This window comes from Cydia amplana, chromosome 24, assembly GCF_948474715.1.
Source record: "Cydia amplana chromosome 24, ilCydAmpl1.1, whole genome shotgun sequence".
NCBI classification, from domain to species: domain Eukaryota; kingdom Metazoa; phylum Arthropoda; class Insecta; order Lepidoptera; family Tortricidae; genus Cydia; species Cydia amplana.
Window position 1 is genome coordinate 5,836,491 of NC_086092.1, and position 11,492 is coordinate 5,847,982.

The 11,492-nt window shown below is 39.2% G+C and overlaps 1 protein-coding gene across 1 annotated transcript in view; it reads right to left on the minus strand.

Moving 5' to 3' along the window:
* The window catches only part of LOC134659237 (uncharacterized), a 48,566-nt gene extending 37,074 nt beyond the window's left edge, over nucleotides 1-11,492 (minus strand). Inside the window, exon 1 of the mRNA XM_063514876.1 lies at nucleotides 10,843-11,492. Within this exon, the coding sequence (XP_063370946.1) occupies nucleotides 10,843-11,083 (241 nt within the window). The 5' untranslated portion in view covers nucleotides 11,084-11,492. The remainder of the gene's footprint in view (nucleotides 1-10,842) is intronic.

Genomic DNA, 11,492 nt, shown 5'->3' on the forward strand with positions numbered 1-11,492 from the left:
CCCACCGACAACCTGGACAAGGACTATTAACAATGATATGCTGACGATAGGCTTAACGCCAGAACTAACTCAGAATCGCCATGACTGGCGCAAATGTATTAGGAGGGCTGACCCCGAATAGGGAAAAAGCCAGGGGAATGAATGAATAAGGACTTGGCAATCGCACATAATGTTTTACTCGTACCGTATTCGTAAATATGTGTAATGCTCAAACTGCAATTAGCGCTAGCGTTATGTTCAATTAAAATTATTTTTAATAGGTGACGATGATCCTTTTGTCATTATGCAGCCGTGCGATGGCCAAGTCATTATACGTATTACAAATTAAAGATATCTTATTGATACGGTTTTAACACCCCCTGGCACTGATTAAAATAACCGACTTGGTTTCACATTACATCTCAAAACTTTTTTGTAGTAAAAGCGTTGCGAGACTTGCACCGTTTTACATGTAATGTTTTTGATGGGATCATTTTTATTTGCGTATTTTTTGTAGAGGGTGGAATCATTAATTGTACCTACGCAAAAAATACATACTTAAATAAATATTACGGGTTACCACTGATTGACTAGCACGTTATTATTTCGCGGATTAGCAAAGTAATATTTTTGTTTCAATTGAAGGAATTTTGGCACTAAATCGAGAAGCCTGGTAGTTTTGGAATTTGAATACTAGGTAAAAGATACAACGCCATTGAGGTCAGAAGCAAAACTCATTTATTTCCAAACTACCTTCAGCTGTCATTACAATTCAATCCTGCAAGTACCCATCTAAATACATAACATACCTTTCCACCATAATCAACAAGTCTAAATCAACACATTATTCATTACAAAATCGTTATACAATTAATAATCATTGGGAATTCCTATGATGTCGGGCCATAACTCTGGTGGTGGAATTACAATAGGAGGATCTTCTTCAGCTGAAGACTGAGACCCAAATTCAAGCGGTTGTTGGTCACAAGTAGGAGCTCCCATCGGCTGTCTCAGTGCTCGAGCTATGATTTGATCAGCGTGGCGACGGTGCAGGTCTCCATCTTCCGTTCTTACCACATAAGTACTGGGTCCCTCTATTGTCTCAACCTCGCCCTTTGCCCACTTAGTTCCTGGTGTGTACATTCGCACGAGCACAGGTTGATGCAGACGGAAGGCGCGCGCGCACGGCCGCTGCGCTGCCTGTTCGAGCTGTTGTTCGGCTCGGCTCGGCGTGCTCTCTGGGTGTAAACTTGATATGGCTGTTCTGTATTTGCGTCCGTTAAGCATTTCCGCCGGTGTTTTATTGGTAGAGCTGTTAGGGACGGTGCGCAAAGCGTATAAGGCTTTCGCCAGTTTTTCACTCCAAGGCATGTTTGTAGCTGCCATTTTCTTCAATTTGTTTTTAAATGTCTGCACAGCCCTTTCAATCTGGCCATTCGAAGCTGGGTGGTAGGGCGGAGTGAATATGTGTCTGATATGGTTCCTCCTCAAAAACAAATTGAAGTCTTCGGCCGTAAATGTCCTGCCGTTGTCGGACACCAAAACGTCCGGCAATCCTTGTGAGGCAAAAATGCGTCTCAAAATTGTAATTATGGAATCTGCGCTCATAGATGGAACAATTTCTGCCTCTATCCACTTGCTGTAAGAATCGATTAATAGCAAGAAAGTTTTTCCCTGGAAGGGACCAGCAAAATCAATATGGACTCGACTCCAAGGTTTGTCAGGCATGACCCATATTTGCGGATCTTTAGGTGGGTTGTTCCTCACAGACTGGCAATCCTCGCACTCAGCCACCACCTTTTCGATTTCCTTGTCCATGCCGGCCCACCAAAGGTACCCTCTAGCGTATGCTTTTGTCTGTACAATCCCAGCATGTGGAGCATGTAGCAATTTAAGTACCCTTTGGTGAAGCGAAGTAGGTATGATGACTCTGTTACACCACAATAAACAATCTTTATTGTGTGAAAGAGCATCTCTGCGGATCCAATATGGTTGCATTTCAGGATCTGTATTGGAGCGCGGCCACCCATGGAGTACGTAAAACAACACCTTCTGTAGCATCTGGTCTTTCTTGGTTTCTTCAGCAATAGCTTTTACGTCCAGGTTCCATCCCAGTGGTTGCTCTTCTAGCAAAAGTACCTCGCCTAGACAGTCTATCTTTGGGTTCACCGAAGACGTCTCTGGTTCTGTCCACCTGCTTAAAGCGTCCGCATTTCCAATCAATTTGCCTGGTCGATATTTGATAGAATAACTGTATCCGTTAAGTTTTAGCGACCACCGTAACATTCTAGGGGATATTTGGTCAGGAATTGGTTTCTCCGGGTTGAACAGACCAACTAAGGGTTTATGGTCGGTGATGATGCAAAATTTCCGTCCGGCCAGAAATTGATGATACTTAGTTAGCCCGAACATTATCGCGAGCGCTTCTTTGTCAATTTGCCCGTAGCGTCTCTCGTGTGGTTGTAACGTCCGCGACGCCATCATCACCGGACGTTCTGATCCATCTTCCATGATGTGAACCAACACGGCTCCCAAACCATAATCTGACGAGTCACAGACCAGTAATAAATCTTTATTAAGGTCATATCCGACTAACGTACAATCCGACGACAAAAGATTCTTAGCTTTATTAAACGCAGCTTGTTCCTTATCACCCCAATCCCACGGTGATTTCGCTTCCAGCAACCGGTACAATGGTTCAAGTAATGTAGCTTTGTCAGGTAAGAATTTTTCGTAGTACGTGTATAGTCCTAAAAATGCTCTCAATGTCTCTTTGTTTGTGGGCGCTGGTTTACCCTGAATCTCTTCTACTTTCTCCGGAGTCGGATGCAGCCCTTCGGCGTCCAGCATATGGCCCAAAAAGGTAATACTCCGTGAAGCAAAGACGCATTTATTAACGTTCAGACGAAAACCCAGATCTTGAAGTTTTTTCAGTACTACGTCCAACCTCTGGTTATGCTCTTCCATATTTCTCCCTGTGATGGCTACATCGTCCAGAAGACACGCGACTCCTTCCATGTCAGCTAGGGTGGTAGACATGAGCCTCTGGAAGATGCCAGGCGCAGCGCTCACCCCGTAAGCCAAACGATTCACCTTCATTAGTCCGATGGGAGTATTTAGTGTTAGCAGCGTCGCGGTATCATCGTCAACCTTGAGCTGGGTATACGCCTGCTTCAAGTCCAGTTTGCTAAATATACTTCCCCCGCTAAGCTTCACGAATGCCTCTGTCGATGTAGGGAGCGGGTATGTGTCAACATCTATTGATGCGTTAACCGTAGAACGATAGTCTCCACAGATACGCAAAGATTTATCTTTCTTAACAATTCTTAAGGGAGTAGCCCATTTTGAATATTTGATTGGTGTTAATACGCCATCCTTAATCATTTGACGCAGCTCATCCTCCACTTGTTGTTTTAGTGGGAATGGTACAGGACGCGCTTTCATGAATCGTGGGGCGGCCCCGGGTCGCACATGCAGTGACACTGGTGGTCCCGTGTACTGTCCTAAACCCTCCATAAACAAATCTGGATATTTATTCTTCCATTCAGCTACTTCCTCTTCTGACCAGCCCACGCCATCCACTTGCAGTCCCAACTTCTTAAACCAGTTCCTACCGAGCAAGCTCGGTCCGCGGCCGGCGACCACCAACAGTTCACACTGAGCTTCTTTGTCGCCTAAAACCACTCGTACGTATACCAACCCTAAGACGCTTAAAGGGGCACGGCTCCACGTAACTAGTTTCACATTCGTGGTATTTAATGGGGGTGGGTTGAACCACAACTTTCTAAATGTCTCCTCAGATATTATAGATCTTGAAGCTCCGGAATCTATTTCCATTAATAATTTGGCACCATTAATATCCACATTTGCTGTAATCGGTTCACAGTAATCTTCGGCGCAGACGTAGATCCCATTCATCGAGTCTTCCTGGTCCGAGTTGGAGTCGCATGAACACTTGTCTTCGGTCACATGGACCTTACCTTGTTTCTTATTGCAGGCCGAAGCAATATGTCCATGTCGCTTGCAATAATAACACTGAGCCTTACTGAAAGGGCACCGCTCGTTCGGTTTATGAACCCGGGCACAATGTTTGCAATTCACGGATTGTATTTTATCAATTTCCATCTGGTCACTTTCATTTTGTGGAGTTTGCTTAGATGTACTAGCACGCGCTTCAGGGTACAAGTCTGGGAACGTCGCCTGGTAGTTAAGACAATACTGAACGGCCCCCGTATACGTGAGGTCCTTGGTCTTCAACAATTCGCGGCGCAGGCGCTCGTCGCGCACCCCAAGTACTAGTCTATCTCTCAACTGTCGCTTAAGATCGGCAAAGTTACATTTAGCACCGAGCAAACTTATCGCGCCGATAAACTCTTGCACGCTCTCTTGTTGTTGTTGTACGCGTTTATGAAACTTCCCCGCTTGTAAAATTTCATTTACTTCCGGCTCAAAAAACTGGTCCAAAACACGGATAATGTCCTCAAATGAAGCATTAGTTGGCCTCTGCGGGACCAGAAGTGATGCAATCAGTGAATAAGTGTCCTTGCCACACTGGGACAGGAACAGCGAGCGCGCCCGATCCAGGTCCTGCGCCACGCCCGCCACGTCCAATGCACATAGTAATTGTTCCTTATAATCACACCACTTGTCCGTTTTTGGGTTAAATTGTCCAAGAAGCACCACATTAGTAAGATTACTGTTCATTTTGCGCACAAATTACATTAATTTACCGTAGTCGCCAATAAAAGATACAACGCCATTGAGGTCAGAAGCAAAACTCATTTATTTCCAAACTACCTTCAGCTGTCATTACAATTCAATCCTGCAAGTACCCATCTAAATACATAACACTAGGTAACAGCTGTATTCAGAGCCCTGGCTACTGTTTCACCACTATGACAATTGTCACCTGACAATGACATAATTAGTACATTGTTGGTCCAACAAGTAAATTATACGTGATTTTGTTATGTCTCACGTCTCACCATACTCTGAGGGGAGATTACACTAAGCAATATGTATTCTATTATAGAAGAGAGTCTTGAAAAACTAAAATACTCGTGCGATAAGCCCTGTAAATCCGGAACCAGATTATATTTTGTTTTCCCATTAATCTAATCTTTTAATTCCTATCAATGAAGGTTAGTAGCACCTGAGAATTATAGATTATTTTTGTTCCTGTTTTCAATGTTATCGATATACCGACCGTGAGATTTATTTCGATCATGTCAACTTTTAAGATATTTATCTAAAATCGGAACCCGTTGACATTTGAATTAAGAACAATGGATATTTTGCCACTTTTTTAGCATTGACATTAGAAAATTTATTGCCACGGTTGGGTCAATGAACTTGGGAAGTTCCAGTTAAAACTTAAAAGTAGTACAGTCAGCAGCAGAAGTTGCTAAGCGGGCGAGGTGTTCAAAATTACCTTGACGCGCTCTTATTCTCTTAACAATAAAGTCGCGTCAAGATCATTTTGAACACCTGGCCCGCTTAGCAACTATTGGTGCTTACTGTACCTATTTCCGTGTGATGTGATTTTACACCTTTCGCTTCATAACGAGGAGCTTCAACGGGAGCTCGCGTTGGTGGATGGAAACATTCTCGTTATGAAGTGAAACGAAAGAAAGCATCTGAATAGTTCTGAATATTTATGCCATAAAAATATAACTAAGTAATAATGAGAAATTGACATTAAAATATTCGCTCATCATCATCTTCTTCCCCGCGTTGTCCCGGCATTTTGCCATGGCTCATGGGAGCCTGGGGTCCACTTGGCAACTAATCCCAAGAATTGGCATAGGCACTAGTTTTTACGAAAGCGACTGCCACCTGACCTTCCAACCCAGAGGGTAAACTAGGCCCGTATTGGGATTAGTCCGGTTTCCTCACGATGTTTTCCTTCACCGAAAAGCAATTGGTAAATATCAAATGATATTTCGTACATAAGTTCCGAAAAATTCATTGGTACGAGCCGGGGTTTGAACCCGCGACCTCCGAATTGCAAGTCGCACGCTCTTACCGCTAGGCCACCATATATCTCTTTTATTGTAGTTATTGTAAGAAATGAAAATTACGAGTTTAAAAACTTTAAAACTATTTTACCTGTTATGATTGTTCACTTGGACATTCATACTGCGTGTTTATCGTTATATGTAGGTATGTTTATTACGCACGCTCTATTTACTCTTTGAATACACGGTTCTTTACACCTACATATATACACATTTTTGATTGAACGTTAAGGATGACTCGCGTTAGACCGGCCGTGTCCGGGTCGCGTCAAGATCATTCTGAACACCTCGCCCGCTTAGCAACTTCTGCTGCTGACTGTACAAAGATTGTAATTTCGCTTATAGCCTGGGAACCACTTTCGTTTCTTATCTCGCCATTTAACATGTCATGACAATGTCTCAGATTCGTGCAGTGATGTTTAGTAATTAAGAGAAATTTGACATGATAATGATATTAATGATATTTTTGTATCTGTATTAAGCATAGAGAAATATAGTAAGACAAGAGTGCTCACTCCATAGGTACATCAGTTTTGGTACCAAAAAGACTATTAATTTCAGTGTCTACACCTAGCATCGAGTAGTGGAACTATCAGTACTGCTACTTGACAATAGTCTAAAGAAACTTAGCGATAAACAATAAACAAAGTAAAAAAGTTTAAGACCAAAATCGATTTAAACTTTGCTCGACCGACACCTATTTTACAATCTTTTACAATATTGCTATCTCTACACTATTTCATTTATTTGAACTTTATTGCACAAACATAAAAATAATATACAAATAGCGGACTTAATTGCCTAATGGCATTCTCTACCAGTCAACCATCGGGCCAAACAGAGACATGTAAAAATGGTGCAAGGAAAACAAAGGAATTTATTAGAACTACTATGGTAAACAACTGAACAGCAAATAATTCTGATAAACTACATACATATATTGCTTGGCAATTTATCTTACAAGATACATATCTAATTGTACGCCCTTTTTTACATTTTTGCGCTATCAAGCTTGCCAAATGACACTCACGATTTTTTTAATTTGACAAGAAAAGAATTAACAAAAAGAAAGATTTTTATGTTAAAATACTTGCACTATTTTTCGAAATAGTAGTTTATGTGACTGTACATAATGAAGGGCATTAAACACGAGTGTGGGTTTAAGAAACGAACGAAGTGAGTTTCTTAAAAGGATCACACGAGTGTTTTAATGCCTAATTATGTACAGTTACATACACTACTTTGTCTACCCACATACCATAAGCCTCCATGATGCATTCAGGAGCCGCATATTATGACCGGCATCGCGGCGTTGTTCAGGGCCATGCACTAACAGTAATTATTAGTAAAATAAAACAGAAAACAAATGCGAAAATGAAGAAATTTATTTAGAGCAATAATAATTATTTACAGTTTGGATGGTGCAATTATTATAATTCACTTGCCCAGCTTGGACAGAAGTATGTTCCTTTGTATTGTTTCCTTGACTTAGCTGGTAATAAGTCATTTATAACGTTAGTTGCTTTGTCGCGGATATCAGGAGGCGTCGCCGAAATATCTATATCATCTTGATCGCTCATTTTATGGTTTAAATTCAACAAATTGAACAATTATATGCAACAAAACAAATTTTAACCGGTAATGGCGGTATTGAAAAGTTTTCTGGTAGCTGTCATAGTTTTTTTTTTATTCAGAGACAAACTAGAGTCGGCCCCAAGTATCATATCGTTCGATATCTTACTTATAATATAATACGTGCGACATTTGTCAAATTTGTTTGCAAATTAACAATTCATTTCGTACTAAACGTCATCTCGACTGATATTAGAATAGAGGTCAAATCAAATTTCTTTGTTTTTCAAAGATGTTCGAAATTTGAATGCATAATATTATCGAAATCGATGTTATTATTTAGCAATAATAACATTGTTACAGATAAGAAATTTGTTCTAACAAAACAGTCTATTTTTATGGTGGTCATAATGTGTGGTTCTTGAACGCATCATGGAGGGTTTATGATATTTGAGTAGATAAATATATTTAAAAACATATACAACAGAAGCTCATTTTAAATATTTTCTCAATTAAATACCTACAACATTTACTTAGAGGTCATTAGCGCACGCAGTGTGCGTACCTGATTAAGTGACAGCTATCTTGTTAATACGCTCTCATTCGGATCACAGCAGACATATTATTGAACAGTATGCCTAAGTTATATTACTCAACTGAAATTGGTTCTTCGTAGTTGGATAACGAATATAGAACTAAGCCAAAATAATAGTTCTACCACTAATCTTATGCTGTAGGTAAAGAGTTGAGTTTCGGGCTAAATCTAGTGTACCGATTATTACATTATCACTGAATATAATACAAGTCAACTTCACGCAGCTTCAGCTTCAAGCATTCCAGTCTGTAGCTGGCCAGAATAATTACCAGAGATGTACAAAATAGTTTTAAAAAAGCATTTAAATACAAAATGCAAAATACTTTTCAGATTTACTATTTCAAATGCAAAATACCAAATAGTTTTGCGTTTTGTATTTCAAATGCTAAATGCAAAATATGTATTTTCAAAATACTTTTTCAAAATAAAATACCTTTTGAGCAAATCTCAGATATTTTTATTTATTTTAGGTATTTATCATGAGAAATAGAGACACAATGCCGAGCCGAACAAAAACGTCTAATATCATGGCAGGGCACCTTATGCATGACATTTTGGTCATATTTATCAGTACGCGTATCAATAAATTCTGTTATGGTATTAATAATAGTCCGTCGGTTCCTGTCTCTGCGGCCCTGACCACCGGCAGCTTGGGCCCTGCCCCGCTGCTGGCGGCACCCTAGGTTAGGTTTTTTATAATGTGTTTATAATATTTTTTTATATTATTTTTGTAAGTGTTTTTATATTTTAATTTTATATACATATTGTAAAAAACCAACCTAAGAAGATAAATAAATAAAGGAAATAATACTCACTTAAAATAATGTAAAAAACTAGACTAACGAAAAGAGAGACATGGCTCCATTTTGTGACTTGTGTGGCCATTTATTTCGGTTGATTGTGCATCTAGTTCTTATTTTATTATTATTACACTTTTCTTTTATTAATAACAACTGGACTGGTATTGTTAAAAAGTGAAAAAAACATCAGTTTTTATTTATTACGCTTTTTAACAATACCAGGGGGCCGATTTTTGAATTTCGATCGCTCGATTTCGTCACTCGAAAATCGGTGGAAAACGGCGAGATGCTGATTTTTGAAATACGAACGATATAAATTGTGAATTTAGTGGTATTGACCACTAGTTTTTGATTCTATTAGTAGAATTTACATGCCTAGTAGTGGAGATATTACTGAACGAAATACACGAAATCGAGCGGTCGAATTTCAAAAATCGGCCTCCTGGCGCTGGCGCCAGGCGCTAGCAGGCGCCTCTATCGGTCAAATTCGGCAATACAAGCGTCATTCGTTCATTTCATTTTGTTTGACTGGTAATGTTGGCTAAACTTAATCACAAAGTATTTTGCATTTTGAAATGAATATTAAAAATGCAAAATACGTCTCGAAAAGTATTTCAAATAAAATACAAAATGGTTTTTACTAAAAGGCATTTAAATGCAAAATACAAAATAGGTATTTTGCATTTTGTATTTGCATTTTAAATAGAAGTATTTCAAATAAATCGCATCTCTGATAATTACTTACATTTATTGTACTTCCAAGTACATAGCAATATTTATATAGTTAATTTAAACTTTATTGCATAAAAACAAGTAAAAAATACAAAAGGCGCACTTCATGCCTTGAGGCATTCTCTACCAGTCAACCACTGGGCCAAACAAAAATTATTAATGATAGTTATTTCGCATACTGCTTTCATCTGTCGACTTAGGCCCCTATATCGTGTAAGATGACTTTATCAGTAACTATGTCTGATCTAGGGTCTAAGATTGTTTTTTGTATTTCTGCATTGTAAAACTAGCAACGTACTGTATTTTATCTGTCAACTGTGCCCCCTATATCGCGTAGGATGACAGCTATACCGCATGCGGTCGCGCCATTACGCTGCGGTCGGGTTCAATTCCAGCGCGCACGCTTCCGTCAAGAAAGCGGTATGCGCATGCGCATACTTATGCGCTCTTTTTAATTAATATTATTTTTATGTGGAAAAGGTTTGTTACCCCTAGCTTCTAGGTATTAGGACGATGCACTTTTTTTGGAAAAGGTTTGTTAACCCTGGCTTTTATATAAATATTAGATCGATGAACATAAAAAATAATAATTATTAATAAATGTTGGACACTGATTTGTGATAAACTTTGTGATAACATAATTAAAATATAGAGAATATGTGCATGCAAAAATATTTAATGTATACTTGGTCAAGTGTCAACCAGATCTTGACAGTAGAAAAAGGCGGGAAATTTGAAAAATGTAGGCGCGAAGGGATATCGTCCCATAGAAAATTTAAATTTCGCGCCTTTTTTTACTGACAACATTTGGTTGACCAGCTATATACAAGTTTAACCCTATTCTTTTTTTTGTTGATTAAATGGATTTAATCACGATAAAACTTAAGGTAGAATTAGAATATTGTTTAAAGTTAACACATTCAGTGCAAGCGCGAGCTACGCGCTACGAGCGTAGCCGATAACACGGGAAAAACCGTATGTAGCGAAAAGCGCCTACGAACAATGATCTCCCCTAGCGAGTCGCTGGCAGTTAATGTGTTAAGTGAACCTGTTTGTTCATTTAAGATTTGGAATATTACATAAATAGACCAAAGTTTATTATTATTATTAGGTATAGGTATGACTACTTAAGTCATAACATCCTTACCTTGCCAACTCCTCCTCTGTTTATCAACCTCTTTATCCCAAGAGTCCAAAATTTTTCCCGCCTTCAGCTTCGCACAATTCCAAGCATCATCTTCGCCCAAACAGTCCAACATAGACATAAAACTGGGCGCCAAATTCTTTCCCAAACCCACAACAAAATCGTAGGATCTTTCAATCAAACTTGCACTTTCGACCCTACAAGAAACTACGAATAAAATTAAAATTAAACTTTTCGCCGCCATTTTGGACCGCGCGCGGTGCTTTCTCGGTCCTTCTCAAGGTTATACTAAGCGAGCCACAGAGTCGCAAGCCATTTTATATGAGCCTACTTTCTTCCACTGTAAAGAACCTAACATGTCTACGCATGCGTGCGTTCCATTGCGCGCTTTGATCGAGCAACTTTTTTTTAATTTTCATAATGGCGTCGATGGATAGGGTTTTGAGTTTTACCGGTTTTGTAAATTTTGTATTTACGACTTTTTCCTTTTAGTGTTCCGTGCTATAATTGGGAAATCAGTTATGGTGCCTTTATTAGGAAATCTAGAAAGTTGTATTAGCATAGTTATACATGGTTATACCCACATTTTGTCGCTGAATGATTAAATTAGGTATTCAGTTGGCGTTTCGCCTCTATTGTCGCGAAATAATATT